The 19429-nt window shown below is 37.4% G+C and overlaps 1 protein-coding gene across 3 annotated transcripts in view; it reads left to right on the top strand.

Annotated features, from left to right (window-relative positions):
* The window catches only part of ankhb (ANKH inorganic pyrophosphate transport regulator b), a 112627-nt gene that overhangs the window by 78087 nt on the left and 15111 nt on the right, over window positions 1–19429 (top strand). For all 3 annotated transcript variants that reach the window (XM_064942588.1, XM_064942597.1, XM_064942606.1), the window contains 2 exons: window positions 12386–12478; window positions 13797–13892. In XM_064942588.1, the coding sequence (XP_064798660.1) occupies window positions 12386–12478; window positions 13797–13892 (189 nt within the window). The remainder of the gene's footprint in view (window positions 1–12385; window positions 12479–13796; window positions 13893–19429) is intronic.

A 19429-nucleotide genomic window follows, 5' to 3' on the forward strand; every position in this document is an offset into this window, starting at 1 on the left:
CCTGTTGTCTATTCCATTTGCACAACAGCATGTGACATTTATTGTTAATCAGTGTTGCTTCCTAAGTGGACAGTTTGATTTCACAGAAGTGTGATTGACTTGGAGTTACATTGTGTTGTTTAAGTGTTCCCTTTTTTTTTTTGAGCAGTGTATTTTGATTTGTTTAACACTTTTTTGGTTACTTCATGATTCCATATGTGTTATGTGTTATGTGTTCATAGTTTTGATGTCTTCACTATTATTCTATTTACAATGTAAATAGTAAAAATAAAGAAAAACCAGTGAATGAGTAGGTATTCTAAAACTTTTGACCGGTGTGTATATATATATATATATATATATATATATATATATATATATATATATATATATATATATATATATATATATATATATATATATACATATATATATATATATATATATACACATACATATATATATATATACACATACATATACACACACACACACACACACACACACACACACACACACACACACACACACACAGTTCTGGAAATAATTATCAGTTTCTCTGGTTTTACTATATATGTGTTTGGGTAAAATTAACATTTCTGTTTTATTCTATATTCTACTGACAACATTTCTCCCAAATTCCAAATAAAAATATTGTTATTTAGAGGATTCTTTTGCAGAAAATGACATCTGGTCAAAATAACAAAAAAGATGCAGTGTTGTCAGAGCTATGACTGGCAACAACACCTGACTCTGTACTTCAGGCTGCTGCCACAGATCAAGCAGCACCAGCACTTGAGGTGAATATCATTTTCATTGCATTGTATGAGGTTATTCTTCTTATCTAAACTTGAGAGGTGAATTGAAACAGGCTCTCCGAATATAAATTCCCTTGTTCATGTGTGGTTCGGACGGACCAGTCATCAGCACAGTCTGCAGTGCCTCTATTCAATTCTCCTAACACACACGCCATACATTGCTGCTAAAACAAATTATCAGCCACTTTACCCCTGAAGGTATGCATATAACTACCTCGTCTATCACTGATAGGGATATCTGTATTTACTATTCATATTTTTGCCAACTTATACTTTTACTTCACTACATTACAAAAGAAGTTAAACTTTTTACTCCATACATTTTCCCTGACATCCAAAAGTACTAGGAAAATTGTCCAATTCACACACATTGTGTTTTTACATTGGATAAAAGTACAGACTCAGAGCTACAAAATGGTATATCATACACTGCATTTTTGAGGAACAATGGGAAAGTAATTCTGCTTTGAAAGTTTACAAACTTGTAAACTCCCATTTGAGAAAATGGCCTTTGAATGTTTTGGTACCTCGTGGAAAGCTCCCCTTTCTCAACACCCATTCAGCATTGTTCACAGCCCCACCCATCTCTTTAAGGATTCTCATGTGAGGTCATGTACTAAACAGTGAGTAGTGTAGTAAAGATTAAGACTAAAAGTGGTAGTAGCCTACAATAAGGAAACATTCCAGGTAAACAGAAAGTGTACAAATAAAAAGATGTTATAAATATTAGATGACACTTTCTCTAGACACACTTGTCTAAATTGATGGATCATATGAAAGAAGTTATATAACCCCCAGCAACATCCAGCAGTGGAAAAAGTACTAAATTGTCATACTTGAGTAAAAGTAAAGATGCTGTAAAAGTAAAAGTCACCCTACTTGAGTAAAAGTCTAAAAGTATTTTGGTTTAAAAATACTTAGGAATCAAAAGTAAATGGAATTTCTAGAAAGTAAAAGTATAAATCATTTAAAATTACTTATATTAAGCAAACCAGACGGCACAATTTTATTTTTTTATTGATGGTTAGCCCGGGGCACACTCCAACACTCAGACATAATTTACAAACTAAGCATTTGTGTTTAGTGAGTCTACCAGATCAGATGCAGTAGGGATGTACTCTTGATAAGTGTGCGAATTGAACAATTTCATCAAAATATAACGAGTACATTTGGGTGAAAGGGAAAATGGAGTAATAAGAACATTTATTTTATTCTGGAATGTAGTGTAAAAGTTGCTAAACATATAAATAGTAAAGTAAAGTGCAGATACCCCCCCCCCCCAAAAAAACTATAAGTAGTACTTTCAAGTATTTTTACTTAAGTACTTTACACCACTGGCCACATCTTGCTAAGTGAATGGGTATCTACAGAAGGTGTAAACGGTACAGCCAAATGGTTAACTTGATATTCACCTAAAGTGTTGGTATTGCTTGATCTGTGGCAGCGGCCTGAATTACGGAGTCAGGTGTTGTTGCCAGCCATTACTTTCCACCAGCACTGTGCCATCCTCCAGTCCAACCAACTGTGGGATGTTGACCCCGGTCACAGTGCTGTCCTACACAACACCAGATATCTCAGACAAAGTGTTCACTCTGGTCATTTTGAAACGCTGCTTGATGAGGCCAAAGCAAAAGCACCAGTCTGGGGCAAACTTGACTGCGCTGCTGCCTTTGCTGGATGACTTGCCTTCATCAATCAAGTAGTTGACTTGTTGTGGTATTCCTTCACAGCAGACACCAAACAAGCCACACTTGCGAGGGGTTAAAAAGTAGATGGGGCCTGGATGCATAGGGTCAGAAGGATAGTGCACCTGCAAACCACAAAAAAAACATTAAGATAAGTTAATGAAAAGAAAATGTAACGTAAAACGTAATACTTTTTTATGCAACATTATCAGGCAAGTTTCACTTACCTACAAATGTGCAGAGCAGAAGCACTGCATACAGAAACATCATCTTGTAAACTAGAGGAACACACAACTACACGTACCTCTGGGAAAATACAGAAATAATGTGAGATCAATAAAAGTAGTGCCAATCATGTTGGAGGTCCATTAAATAACCAAAACGTGTTGTTTGTGCTTTACATACCAAGTGTTGTCATTGATTCCTTGTAGAGACGCCACACTGCTGCTTTTGTCACATGAGATGGCAGCAGCTTTCCACCAAAGTGTTTGTGTCCTGGGTGGCGTCCTGGTAACACTGACATGCCTTCATCAATCAAGTAGTTGACTTCATGCGGTATTCTTTGGCCAGCTCTCTTTTTGGCGGAAGGCATTATACCATTCTCCTTGTACTACTGATAGAGGAGAGTCAGGCTTGTTCTACTGATGCTGAAAGACAAATTCCAGATACAAGTATGTTGTTATTATTATACAATGATAAACGTAATCACCTTCAGACACACCTGGCTAACTTGATGGGTCACGTAATCATCTGGCGAAGTGGAGTCTTTTGTTTAGACATGCTAGCTAAACAATGAACCAACATAATCCCAATCCATAGAGTACTAGCAATACAAACTGAATTTCATAGCTAGCTAAAATTAACCAAAAAGGTTAAATGTTAGCTAGTTAGCTAGCTAACATTAGGCTATAACTAGCAATGCGAAATGGCATTCTGAGATAACATTACTATACACAGATCATAAACGTAATGTTAGCTAGCGAGCCAGCCATCTAATGTCAGCTAGCTAGCTAACAGTAAGCTTTAACTTGGGGTATTTTGTTTAGACATGCAGCTAGCTGGCTAAACAATGAACCAACATAATCCCAATCCATAGAGTACTAGCAATACAAACTGATTGTCATAGCTAGCTAAAGTTAACCAAATAGGTTCAATGTTAGCAACAGAAGTACTCTATAGGCACTGAACCAGTCGTACACAGTGAGATCATGGTTCATGACTTCTAATAACTTTCCTCCAGATTGGAGGATTCTATTTATTAGTAGCATGTGTGTGTTAACCATTAGTATTTTGGAGACAGTGTGGTCAGAGGAAACGGCACTGTGACCTTTGACCATACATGGTTGGTTTTCCATCAGTGGGAGTAAACGATCCATCAAGTCTGTACCGAGTAGCATGGGTTCAGATTCAAGGCTGGTAACATACAAGTGAACAAGTGATACATCCTGGAAGTATAGTTTCTGCATGATTCTCAATGTGAGAGACGAGGTAGCCTGAGTGAAACCTCGAAGTGTAGTGTCGCATCGTTCCCTTTTTGACCAACGTTTATTTGGCTTCAAAGCTCTTTTGAGAATCATTGAACAATGTTTGAGAGATGAGCTATGTCAAACCAGAATCAATTAGCGCATGACAGGTTAAGCAGCCCTCCAGGACTGTTTCCAGGTATGGCTGTTTTGAGTTGCATTTAGTGGACATATTCCTCACAAAGTGGAGTGGTTGTTTGCAACAACGTGATGTGTCATTTCAGTTCATGGTGAAAGCAGATCGACAAGCTTTCGCATGTGGACTTATGTCTTGATCGAGTGAGCCCTGGATAGGGTTCTCAAGTGAGAGAAATTAGATTTTTTTTTTACGTCCTTGGTTAGACTTATGTGGATGTGGACTTAGACTCCCTGCGGACCTGGTATCCGGCAATTCCACGTCTTGTCCTAGTGTCTTATCTTTTACACTTCTCACATTTTTCCCGCTTTAGTTCTCCACGTAGTGGAACTTCTAGAAAACATTGGTCTATGTTTTTATCGTCCTTGAACGCTTTGTTACCCTTATGCTCTGACATTTTGTGTGATCTGGGTGTAGGAACGTAGCGATCAGGTCGATTGTAGTCGTTTCGATAGCAACGTACTTTACAGTTATGTTGACCGCAGTGTGTATTGGTGTCATGGTTTTGTGGTAGAAACCATTGTTGTGCATCATCTCACTCTAATACCTGATAATGCACCCTCTAACTGGAGTGAGTGCTCCTGATCAAAACTGAGATGTCAGGGCTCTTAGCGTTGTGCTTTTGATGCCTCAAAAGCTGTGCTTGCATGCTCTCTGAGTTGTAAGATAGGCAAGCCAACGTAGGCTGTAGGGCCCAAGTAGGTGGTGAAGTTGGGATACATGTTCGACAGAATTTTTTGTTTGAATGGTAACAGCTCTTCCATTCCTTTTTCAGTGAGTAGGCCAAAGTAAGCTGAACAATGCCTATGATAATAAGCTTGTGGGTGTTAATTTCGAGCTTGTTTGACAGTGTTAGCCAGTGAGCTAACGTGGTTTGTAAGTCGTAGAAGCACAGATTTCTAATTTCACAGCTTTTGCAAGTTTAGCATAGTCGTTTTGCACTTGTTGCTGGTGTCGACAAATGAAACTCGTCATGTGACGTTTCCGTCAACAGTTAAAGCCTGTCAGAACCCGTAGAATTCGGGTAGCCATCCAAGGCGTCCTCTATGTCAGCTAGGAACGTCTCAGTGTTGTTTGACAGACCTGGAACAGGGTCAAAGGTGGGGAGGTTTTTGACGAGTTTGTCAAGGTGTTCCGTGCCTAGCAGGCAGTGAGGATTGGCTTCATCCTGTGGGAAAGTTGGGGCCGAAAGGCCAAGAGGAGAAGCCAAGCTTTGTTGGCAAAGAGGCGCCTTATTACTCAGTGCCGAATGGCCAAGAGGAGAAGACAGAGGGACACATGGTCGCTTAGAGTACTGACTTTATACACGTGAGTGTCGCACTTGCTCTGTTCAGCCTCATACTTATCTGTCATGTTTTGAGAGGTCTTGAGTACTGAGCGAGAGATTCAGTGATGAGATTTCCTCCACTTGCTTAGAAATCAATATTTCCATCTTCATCACCTGAGTTCTCATCATTCATTTGGTCAGCGACTTCAATGAGTTTTGCCATTTGTCATCCAACTTAGTAATTGTGTTCATTAACTGATCGTCTTTGGTTTGCAGTATTTGGACTAGAACATTATTGCTTTGAGTAACGTTCATCAAACTGCCTGCATGTTATCAAATTGCAAGCTCCTGTTTGTAGATAACTTGACAGACTTATCTAGTTTTGAGTGGACTACATCGTATTTGTCACGTGTGCTCCCTCTCTGGCCTCTAGGTCACCAGGCTGCTCGTTATGGCGCACACCTGTCACAATCATTACGCGCACCTGCGTGTCGTCAGACTCACCTAGAGTCCATCACTTCCCTGATTACCTTCCCTATATACAGTGCCTTGCGAAAGTATTCGGCCCCCTTGAACTTTGCGACCTTTTGCCACATTTCAGGCTTCAAACATAAAGATATAAAACTGTATTTTTTTGTGAAGAATCAACAACAAGTGGGACACAATCATGAAGTGGAACGACATTTATTGGACATTTCAAACTTTTTTAATAAATCAAAAACTGAAAAATTGGGCGTGCAAAATACCTACAGCGAAAGCAATCCAAGCGTTTGTGTTTATCGATCACTAGACAAAACAATATGAACACCTAGCATCAAAGTAGCTTGGTCACAAATCAGAAAAGCAATCAAATTAATCGCTTAGCTTTGATCATCTTCGGATATTTTCACTCACGAGACTCCGAATTTACACAATAAATGTTATTTTTGTTCCATAAAGATTATTTTTATATCCAAAATACCTCCATTTGTTTTGCGCGTTATGTTCAGAAATCCACAGGCTCGAGCCGTCACGACATCGCAGACGAAAATTCCGAATAGTATCCGTAATGTCCACAGAAACATGTCAAACGTTTTTTATAATCAATCCTCAGGTTGTTTTTAAAATATATAATCGATAATATATCAACCGGGACAATCGCTTTTTCAATAGGAGAGGGAGAGACAATGGCTGCCCCACTCTGTTGCGCAAGCAAAACTCATGCGAACACCCAGCTATCCACTGACGCAATGTTATCTTTCTTGCTCATTTTTCAAAATAAAAGCCTGAAACTATGTCTAAAGACTGTTGACATCTTGAGGAAGCGATAGGAAAAGGAATCTGGTTGATATCCCTTTAAATGGAGCGAAGGCAGGCTATGGAACATGGAGCTTTCAAAATAGAAGCCACTTCTTGGTTTGATTTTCCTCAGGTTTTTGCCTGCAATATCCTTTCTGTTATAATCACAGACGATATTTTGACAGTTTTGGAAACTTTAGATTGTTTTCTATCCTAATCTGACAATTATATGCATATTCTAGTTTCTGGGCCTGAGAAATAGGCAGTTTCAAATTGGTACGTTTTTCATCCAAAAAATCAAAATACTGCCCCCTACACTCAACAGGTTAATGTGGAAAAGATTAAATTGTCTCATTTGTAGAAACCAATCCATTTGTATATTATTCAAAAGATCCATTTGAAAAAAGGTAAGTCTTGCAATTTTACCTATATTGAGAACACGATATTCAATCAGGTTGGAATTGGTTGGATAATATACAAGTAACCACTTGTTACAAACATGATACAACGTCAGTAGTCACAGAAATAATTCTTTAAAAAAAGGAATCCTGCCAATTCTTCATCCTTAGGGATCACTGATTGCAGAAAGCTGAAATATAAAGGAGGCAGATCTTTCGTTTCCTATGGCACACGGTGTTGCCGTGTGAACATAGAGTTAAAAAAATGGCTGCTCTCGCTTTGTTAGCTTTAGCATCTCTTGCAAGCTAATCCTACTTTGTACACTTTCAAGCACAACATAGGATCTCCTTAAACAAGGGAACGGTTTTACTAATAACGTCTTACGTTCAAACCCTTTCGGCGATATTTGTTTTACCGGAACGCAAATTTGGGAAAAATCTGATTGCCATTTATGTCTCAAGAAATGAATACTGACCGATTCTACTCGTTCCTGAGTCGCGAGTGACGGTAATAGTACGTTTGGCCCAACGCTCTATTTATCAAATTGATATAATTAGCTGGATTGTGTACTGGCACTAGACATTTTATCACTAACCCTTCACTGACTATGTCAGAGAAGCAACACGGAGGAAACCTCTATGTATTGTTCAAATAGCAACACACACGTCAACAATTCCTGTCTACAACTCCCATTGTGTATAACATAATCTGGGTGTATCATTTAATCTGCTTTTCAATTTCATATAGGCTGAATGCATCATGAAGGCCTCATTCTATCTTAGATTCCTCGCACGGGGGCATCATTATGTCGTGTGTTTGAATGTTATTTCATCAAATTATTACATACCACATTAAGTTATTACGCGATTAAATTACTCATGTAGCAATTAATTAAATTGTAATTTGGGGCACCATGGAAAGTTATTTAACGAGTTACTATCTCCCGACTAAACTCTAATGATATAAATATCTCTTACATCAGTCAATTCATTAATTCTTATTTACCTTCTATCAGTCTCATTCTGAATGTTGCAAAATCCTTTATCTGCACAAAACCTCAGCGATATACAAATTGTCTTAATTTATTTTTTTACTAACTAAATAATCACACAGAATAGTTTACATATTGATTACTACGTAATGCAATGAAAAGTGTCTAGTGGACTTAACCCGATATGATGGTGTGGTAGACGATGGAAAGGGGCGGGGACATATAAAGAGGGGGAAAGACAGAATGGGCCCAATACAGCTGAGAACTATGAAATACTGTGCACATGAATAGCCGCTAATTTGAAAGAATTGCAATGTACATATTTACGTGTGTATGTCTTTGCTGTCTCTCTTGAAAACACTTGATCCGTCTGGGGAGTAATTTGACAGAAAGATTCTGGTTTGCCCACCAGAGATTAAAGTCTTTCGTAGTGTAGCTCTGTTATAATGGATACAGACGTACCAATGGTTGTTCGATAGGGAATTGTTCTCCTCTCGTCTTCGGTCGAGTTTCCTAGACTATTTTACATATACAGCTGCAGACTGTGAATGTGTAGTCTTTTAGTTTTCTTAACCATTTCAATGTGTACAGCTGGCGCTGTACGTAGCTGGTCTGGTGGAGTCTAACCATTTGATGTTCGGTTCAACACCGTCCTCCTGCTTGGTCTATAGAGTGGTAGCCATTTCAATGTGGGGACTCCCATCCTTACGTTTTCTTGACTAAATTTTGTCACAAGTCCTATAGTAAGGAATTCAACATGATTGTTCTTTAACCTGTTGGAACTCTAGGGGCGCAATTTCATTTTTGGATGAAAAACGTTCCCGTTTTAAACAAGATATTTTGTCACAAAAAGATGCTCGACTATGCATATAATTGCTACTGTTCGAAAGAAAACACTCTGACGTGTCCAGAAATACAAATATCTTCTCTGTGCGTGCCCTAGAACGTGAGCTTCAGGCAAAACCAAGATGAGATGGCATCCAGGAAATGACAAGGATTTTTGAGGCTCTGTTTGTCATGATCTCCTTATATGGCTGTGAACGCAAGAGGAATGAGTCTGCCCTTTCTGTCGTTTCCCCAAGGTGTCTGCAGCATTGTGACGTATTTGTAGGCAGATCATTGGAAGATTGACCATAAGAGACCACATTTACCACGTGTCCGCCCGGTGTCCTGCGCCGAAATTGGTGCGCAAAAGTCACCTGCCAGTATTTTTCCAAACAATACAGAGAGTAAAGCAAGCTTCCACGAACTGCATGTCAATGAAGAGATATGTGAAAAAACACCTTGAGGACTGATTCCAAACAACGTTTGCCATGTTTCGGTCGATATTATGTAGTTAATCCGGAAAAAGTTTTACGTTGTAGGTGACTGCATTTTCGGTTCGTTTCGGTAGCCAGGCGCAATGTAGAAAACGGAACGATTTCTCCTACACACAGACGCTTTCAGGAAACACTGCGCATTTGGTGTGTAACTGAGAGTCTCCTCATTGAAAACATCAGAAGCTCTTCAAAGGTAAATGATTTTATTTATTTGGTTATCTGGTTTTTGTGAAAATGTTGCGTGCTACATGTTATTCAAAATGCATTGCTAGCTTTGCATACTCTTACACAAATTAGTCAATTTCTATGGTTCAAAAGCATATTTTGAAAATCTGAGATGACAGTGTTGTTAAGAAAAGGCTAAGCTTGAGAGCAGATGCATTATTTTCATTTTATTTGCGATTTTCAGAAATCGTTAACGTTACATTATGCTAATGAGCTTCAGGCTATAACTGTATACAGGGTTTTTTCATAGCCAAACGTGAACAAAACGGAGCGATTTGTCCTACACAAATAATATTTTTTTGAAAAACTGCACATTTGCTATGTAACTGAGAGTCTCCTCATTGAAAACATCCGAAGCTCTTCAAAGTTAATGATTTTATTTATTTGGTTATCTGGCTTTTGTGAAAATGTTGCGTGCTACATGCTACACAAAATGCTATGCTAGCTTTGCATACTCTTACACAAATTAGTCAATTTCTATGGTTCAAAAGCATATTTTGAAAATCTGAGATGACAGTGTTGTTAAGAAAAGGCTAAGCTTGAGAGCAAACGCATTATTTTAATTTTATTTGCGATTTTCAGAAATCGTTAACGTTGCGTTATGCTAATGAGCCTGAGGCTTTAGTCACGATCCCGGATCCGGGATGGGGAGTTTCAAGAAGGTTCTTTAAGTACCCACGGACCATTCCAACTGTTTTGGATTTCAGAAATTTTGTTTCATTATTCAACCTTTTGATGTTACCTTTCTGGCGGGAGGAATCTCCTTTTAACAAAGCTTTCTTTTCCCTCAATCCTACACGGTCATTTACGACCGGTCATAAAACTGGTGGGGGAGAGAGGGTGGGGGAATCTGACACCTATGATTCTCACCCAACAGGGCAAGTCATGACACCTTGATGACAGCTTTGCACACTCTTTGCATTCTCTCAACCAGCTTCATGAGGAATATTTTTCCAACAGTCTTGAAGGAGTGTCCACATATGCAGAGCACTTGTTGGCTGCTTTTCCTTCACTCTGCGGTCCAACTCATCCCAAACCATCTCAATTGGGTTGAGGTCGGGTGATTGTGGAAGTCAGGTCACCTGATGCATCACTCCATTACTCTCCTTGGTCAAATAGCCCTTACACAGCCTGGAGTTGTGTTTTGGGTCATTATCCTGTTCAAAATTCTATCTTTTTTGCAGGTGCATGGTAACAGTTGAACAAGATAAAGGAAAAATGAAACCGCACACTGCTCTTGATCATTGATCTTTAATAAGCATACGTATCGGCCACATGGCCTTCGTCAGAGTCATTGTCCCGTTGAAAACAAATTATAGTCCCACTAAGCACAAACCAGATGGGATGGCGCATCGCTGCAGAATGCTGTGGTAGCCATGCTGGTTAAGTGTGCCTTGAGTACTAAATAAATCACACAGTGTCACCAGCAAAGCACCCTCACACCTGGCCCTCCATGCTACCCCATGGGAACCACACATGAGAAGATCATCCATTCACCTGATCTGCATCTCACAAAGACACGGAGGTTTGAACCAAAAATTGCACATTTGGACTCATCAGAAAAAGGACAGATTTCCCCGATATTTTGTCCGTTGCTCATGTTTCTTGGCCAAAACAAGTCTATTTTTTCTTGTTGGTGTCCTTTAGTAGTGGTTTCTTTGCAGCAATTTGACCATGAAGGCCTGATTCATGCAGTCTCTTCTGAACAGTTGATGTTGACATGTGTTTGTTAAATCTAATAACTCTGCTGCAGTGAATAAGTTTAACTCTGGGTCTTCCTTTCTGTGGCAGTTTCATCATAGCTCTTTGATGGTTTTTGTGACTGCACTTGAAGAAACATTCAAAGTACTTGAAATGTTCCAGATTGACTGATCTTCTTGTCTTAAAGTAATGATGGACTGTTGTTTCTCTTTGCTTATTTGAGCTGTTTTTTCTATGATATGGACTTGGCCTTTTACCAAATACGGCTATCTTCTGTATATCACCCGTACCTTGTCACAACACAAATGATTGGCTCAAATGCATTAAGAAGGAAAGAAATTCCACAAATGAACTTTTAACAAGGCACACCTGTTAATTGAAATGCATTCCAGGTAACTACCTCATGAAGCTGGTTGAGAGAATGCCAAGAGGGTGCAAAGCTGTCATCAAGGCAAAGGGTGGCTACTTTGAAGAATCTCAAATATAAAATATATTTTGATTTGTTGAACACTTTTTTGGTTACTACATGATTCCATATGTGTTATGTCATAGTTTTGATGTATTCACTGCTATTCTACAATGTAGAAAGTAGTAAAAAATAAAGAACCCTTGAATGAGTAGATGTGTCCAAACTTTTGACTAGTACTGTATGTCCTTGTGGAAAACACTGTAACCTCCCCGACAGTTTTTTTCACCTGCAATGTTATGTTATGTTAGTAGAGTGAGAATACAGTGTTTTGAATGAATGGGGCAGGTGTCTAAGTTAAGACTTGTGATGCCACAAACTATAAACAATGTGATGAACTTTTGCCATTTGTTATACATCCTTTTACTAACTATAGTAGTGGGTAACATTATAGTGAGGTATTTGTTTTAGGTTGTCATTTTTGCAATTATGTCTCACAATACCTGGAGAGTGTTTAACATCCCAGAAACCACATTAGTATGATATAGCAATCTTAGAAGAAGCACTTCAACTCGACTTCAAGAAAGACAAACAGGAACTCTTACTTCTGACGTGGTGGTCTATTGCTCTAAGTGTTTGGTTTCTGTGGTTTTGCCAGGCGGTCGCAGTACTGACTGCAAGCTATCCTGTGGGTCACATGCCGTACGGCTGGCTGACAGAACTACGTACGGTCTACCCCGCCTTCGACAAGGTAAGACGAGGGTGTTTACATTGACTAGTAAGTAAGGCCATTGAGAGTGGCCAGGTATCTCAACCTAATGACTGTTAAACATTATATTAACCTTAATGTGGGTAGCACAGAAATGCCTTGGTATTTACTTACACTGTAAAATTGTAAAACTACAAGGCCAGCTTTGTTGTATTCTTTCAATAAAGTAAAAGTGCATCAATACCACATATTTTCAAGTAAATACCAGGTAAATAGCAATGGAAACAATATTGTAAAATAAAGTGCTACCTTAATGTTTTTATGTAGGAGATGCTTCTCTGGGATGCAGTTTACAATGACTTTGGCACAGTATGGGCTGATTGCAGTGGTGCAGATACTTAGACCAGAATTCAATCAAAGGTGCGTTGTCGCCAAGCAAGCTTAATTTGCCATGAATGTGATCTCCGCAAACGTCGGAAAATTGGCTTTAAAAAACATTGTCGGTAGTGCACTTAACAGCTTTGCAACGCACTTTTGAATGAATCCCTGCTTCAGTTCAGTGAGTTTATTGTTAGTTTGTGCAAAGGTCAGCAGACAATGCCTAGCTGTCCCATTAACTCAACTGTCACTGTTCTGTATTGCTCCGTTTATACCAGTGTGACATTACTGAAACTGCAGTAATTACACCACATAAATATGATATACATAATTCCACTGCACCATGTGTTTTGGGGGAGTCTGGATTCATAGCGGACAGCTGGAATTACTGTGGCTCCCGCTGACATTTCATAATATTTATAGGTAAACAAAGGTGTGGTGAGCAGAGACCAACCTGCTCCAGGAAGTTTAAGGGCTGCTGTTAGGAAAGTCACTGTGTGGTTTACTTGTGCTGAGTCATACTAAGGTAGTTGCCTCTTCAGCCATGATTGAGCACAATATCAGTCCATGTTTTAACAATTAATTTTTAGGGGAGAGTACATTTTGTTAAGACATTGTTCTCATAACAATGTTATCGTTGGTTTTGATGTGGTATTACCTGTGTTAACTATAGTTGTGAAGCCTGTTGTTACTAAACCAAAGTCTCACAATAATTCTAAATGTCATTTGTAAATCGATTCTATGGTTTATGTGAAGATTTAGGTTGGGATTCAATCAAATGCTTGTTGTTGACAAGCGCATTGCAATTGACTTGTAAAGGTAATTTAAACATGAGCGAATATCCACAATGTACCATGACTCCGATCTTCGTGAATGTTGAGAAATTGCAACAACGCGCCTTTGATTTAATCCCAGCCTTAGCCTACTGAGTGCATTCCCACCTGTCATGTTTGTTTGTTTGTTTGTTCTTCTTTGCCCCCAGAACAACCCCAGTAACAAACTGACCAACATCAATACCACAATCTCCAAATCCCACATCAAAAAGTTCACATTTGTCTGCGTTGCACTTTCTATTACGGTACGTTCAACCTTGATCTTTTGTGTATGGAAAAGAATGTGTTTATTGCTTTTAGGTCTTTAAAAAGCTTACATTGTTATACCATGAGTGACTTGATGCGGGCCATTTTTACATTTCCCCAACTAATGGTTAAATGGGCCATATGATTTTAAATTAATGATATATCCCCATTGATTCTTGAAGAATATAACTTATCCATGTCTCATGAGCTTTGTTCAACTGTCTTACCCCATCGGTAACCCAAAATTAGCTTGTTTTGCTCCACACTATACAGTGCATTTGTAAAGTCTTCAGACCCCTTGACTTTTCCCACATTTTGTTACGTTACAGCCTTATTCTAAAATGGATTCAATTGGTTTTTTCCCCCTGATTAATCTACACACAATAACCCATAATGACAAAGCAAAAACAGGTTATTAGACATTTTTGCTAATGGATAAAAAAAAACTCACATTTACACAAGTATTCATACACTTTACACAAGACTTTATTGAAGCACCTTTGGCAGTGATTACAACCTCTAGTCTTCTTGGGTATGATACTACAAGCTTGGCACACCTGTATTTGGGGAGTATGTCCCATTCTTTTTTGCAGATCCTCTCAAGCTCTGTCAGATTGGATAGGGAGCATTGCTGCACCACTATTTTTAAGTCTCTCCAGAGATGTTGGGGGTTCAAGTCCGGGCTCTGGCTGAGCCACTCAAGGACATTCAGAGACTTGTCCTGAAGCTACTCCTGCGTTGTCTTGGCTATGTGCTTAGGGTCATTGTTCAGTCTGAAGGTGAAACTTTGTCCCAGTCTGAGGTCCTAAGTGCTCTGAAGCAGGTTTTCATTAAGAATCTCTCTGCACTTTTCTCCACATTCTCCATTCATTTCTCCAAGAATCTTTAGATGCCTTTTGGCAAACTCCAAGGGCTGCCATGTACCTTTTACTGAGGAGTGGCTTTCGTCTGGCCACTACCACAAAGGCCTGATTGGTAGAGTGTTGCAGAGATGGCTGTCCTTCTGGAAGGTTCTCCCATCTCCACAGCTCTAGGAAGAGTCTTGATGGTTCCAAATTTCTTCCATTTAACAACGATTGAGGCCACTCTGTTCTTTGGGACCTTCAATGCTGCAGAATGTTTTGGTACCCATCCCCAGATCTGTGCCTTGACACAATCCTGTCTCGGAGCTCTACGAACAATTCCTTTGGCCACGTGGTTTGGCTTTTGTTCTGACATGCATTGTCAACTGTGGGAACTTATATAGACAGGTGTGTGCCTTTCCAAATCATGTTCAATCAATTGAATTTACCACAGGTGGACTCGTATCAAGTTGTAGATACATCTCAATGATGTTCAATGGTAACAAGATGCATCTGAGCTCTATTTCGACTCTCGTAGAAAAGGGTCTGAATAGTTATGTAAATAAGGTATTTCTGTTTGTTGTTTTTAATACATTTACAAAAATGTCTAGAACCCTGTTTTTGCTTTGTCAATATGTGACTCGTTTCAGGAATCTAGGCATATATCGCTTAGTAGAACTGCATAAGTGTTGCTCTCCACCTTCTGGAGGGGCGAGTTTTGAAATCAGTGGAATTAGAGTATGATAGCGAAAGGAGATGGAGAAACTTCCTTAATACAGGTGTGCCAAGCTTGTAGCGTCATACCCAAGAACACTCAAGGCTGTAATCGCTGCCAAAGGTGCTTCAACACAGTACTGAGTAAAGGGTCTGAATACTAATGTAATATTTAATTTTGGGGTGGGCCAGGACCAACTTTGGGAAACCCTGAGTTAGTTCATGGCTCCGTGTATGAATTTGAGAGTAGTTACATTTCTTCAGCCCCATCCCTCATATTTACCAGTAACAGTGGTAGGAAGACCACTGAGGGGTAGCTGATCCTAGATCCGTACCAAGGGGAAACTTCACCCCAGAGTGAGTTTGATTTGCATAGCAGCATCCTGGATGGTGATCTTGGAAGGTGATCCTGAAAGCACCATCCTGGATGGAGGTGTCATTGTTGTAAGTTAGAAATTGGCATGGTCTTTTTCAGATTTTTCCTGTAATAAAACAATAACACACATAAATACTATAGACCTCAAACTACACATCCATATACACATCAAACTACACATCCATATAGACGTAAATATACATGTTAATATACACATCAAACTACACATCCATATAGACGTAAATATACATGTTAATATACACATCAAACTACACATCCATATAGACGTAAATATACATGTTAATATACACATCAAACTGCATATCCATATAGACGTAAATATACACATCAAACTACACATCCATATGGACATAAATATACATGTTAATATATACATCAAACTGCACATCCATATAGACGTAAATATACATGTTTATATACACATCAAACTGCACATCCATATAGATTTGAATATACATGTTAATATACACATGAAACTACACATCCATATACACATGAATATATACGTGAATATACACATCAAACTGCACATCCATATAGACGTAAATATACACATCAAACTGCACATCCATATAGACGTAAATATACACGTTAATATACACATCAAACTACACATCCATATAGACGTAAATATACATGTTAATATACACATCAAACTGCATATCCATATAGACGTAAATATACACATCAAACTGCACATCCATATAGACGTAAATATACATGTTACTATACACATCAAACTACACATCCATATAGATGTAAATATACACGTTAATATACACATCAAACTACACATCCATATAGATTTGAATATACATCAAACTGCACATCCATATGGACATAAATATACATGTTAATATACACATCAAACTACACATCCATATAGATTTGAATATACATCAAACTGCACATCCATATGGACATAAATATACATGTTAATATACACATCAAACTACACATCCATATGGACATAAATATACATGTTACTCTACACATCAAACTACACATCTATATAGACGTAAATATACACGTTAATATACAAGTTTATATACACATAAAACTACACATCCATATAGATGTAAATATACATGTTAATATACACATCAAACTACACATCCATATAGATGTAAATATACACGTTAATAGACAAGTTTATATACACATAAAACTACACATCCATATAGACGTTAATATACACCTCAAACTACACATCCATATAGATGTGAATATACATGTTAATATACACATCAAACTACACATCCATATAGATGTAAATATACACGTTAATATACACATGAAACTACACATCCATATAGACATGAATATATACGTGAATATACACATCAAATGACACATCCATATAGACCCAAATATACACTTTAATATACACATCCATATAGATGTAAATATACATGTTAATATACACATCAAACTACACACCCATATAGATGTGAACATACACATCAAACTACACATCCATATAGATGTGAATATACATGTTAATATACACATCAAACTACACATCCATATAGACGTAAATATACATGTTTATATACACATCAAACTGCACATCCATATAGATTTGAATATACATGTTAATATACACATCAAACTACACATCCTTATAGATGTGAACACACACATCAAACTACACACCCATATAGATGTGAACATACACATCAAACTACACATCCATATAGATTTGAATATACATGTTAATATACACATCAAACTACACATCCTTATAGATGTGAACACACACATCAAACTACACATTCATATAGATGTGAACATACACATCAAACTACACATCCATATAGATGTGACTATACATGTTAATATACACATCAAACTACACATCCTTATAGATGTGAACACACACATCAAACTACACATTCATATAGATATGAACATACACATCAAACTACACATCCTTATAGATGTGAATATGCACGTTAATATACACATCAAACTACACATCCATATAGACGTGAATATACACGTTAATATACAAGTTTATATACACATAAAACTACACATCCATATAGACATTAATATACACATTAATATACAAGTTTCTATACACATTAAACTACACACCCATATAGACGTAAATATACATGTTAATATACACATCAAACTACACATCCTTATAGATGTGAACACACACATCAAACTACACATTCATATAGATGTGAACATACACATCAAACTACACATCCTTATAGATGTGAATATGCACGTTAATATACACATCAAACTACACATCCATATAGACGTGAATATACACGTTAATATACAAGTTTATATACACATAAAACTACACATCCATATAGATGTAAATATACACGTTAATATACACATCAAACTACACCTCCATATAGATGTAAATATACACGTTAATATACAAGTTTATATACACATCAAACTACACGCCCATATAGATGTGAACACACCCATATAGATGTGAATATGCACGTTAATATACATATCAAACTACACATCCATATAGACGTAAATATACATGTTAATATACACATCAAACTACACATCCTTATAGATGTGAACACACACATCAAACTACACATTCATATAGATGTGAACATACACATCAAACTACACATCCTTATAGATGTGAATATGCACGTTAATATACACATCAAACTACACATCCATATAGACGTGAATATACACGTTAATATACAAGTTTATATACACATAAAACTACACATCCATATAGATGTAAATATACACGTTAATATACACATCAAACTACACCTCCATATAGATGTAAATATACACGTTAATATACAAGTTTATATACACATCAAACTACACGCCCATATAGATGTGAACACACCCATATAGATGTGAATATGGACGTTAATATACATATCAAACTACACATCCATATAGACGTAAATATACATGTTAATATACACATCAAACTACACATCCTTATAGATGTGAACACACACATCAAACTACACATTCATATAGATGTGAACATACACATCAAACTACACATCCTTATAGATGTGAATATGCACGTTAATATACACATCAAACTACACATCCATATAGACGTGAATATACACGTTAATATACAAGTTTATATACACATAAAACTACACATCCATATAGATGTAAATATACACGTTAATATACACATCAAACTACACCTCCATATAGATGTAAATATACACGTTAATATACAAGTTTATATACACATCAAACTACACACCCATATAGATGTGAACACACCCATATAGATGTGAATATGGACGTTAATATACATATCAAACTACACATCCATATAGACGTAAATATACATGTTAATATACACATCAAACTACACATCCATATAGATGTAAATATACATGTTACTCTACACATCAAACTACACATCCATATAGATGTAAATATACACGTTAATATACACATCAAACTACACCTCCATATAGACATTAATATACACATTAATATACAAGTTTCTATACACATCAAACTACACACCCATATAGATGTGAACACACCCATATAGATGTGAATATGCATGTTAATATACACATCAAACTACACA

The sequence above is a fragment of the Oncorhynchus masou genome, chromosome 3, assembly GCF_036934945.1.
Source record: "Oncorhynchus masou masou isolate Uvic2021 chromosome 3, UVic_Omas_1.1, whole genome shotgun sequence".
Classification (NCBI taxonomy): Eukaryota; Metazoa; Chordata; class Actinopteri; order Salmoniformes; family Salmonidae; genus Oncorhynchus; species Oncorhynchus masou.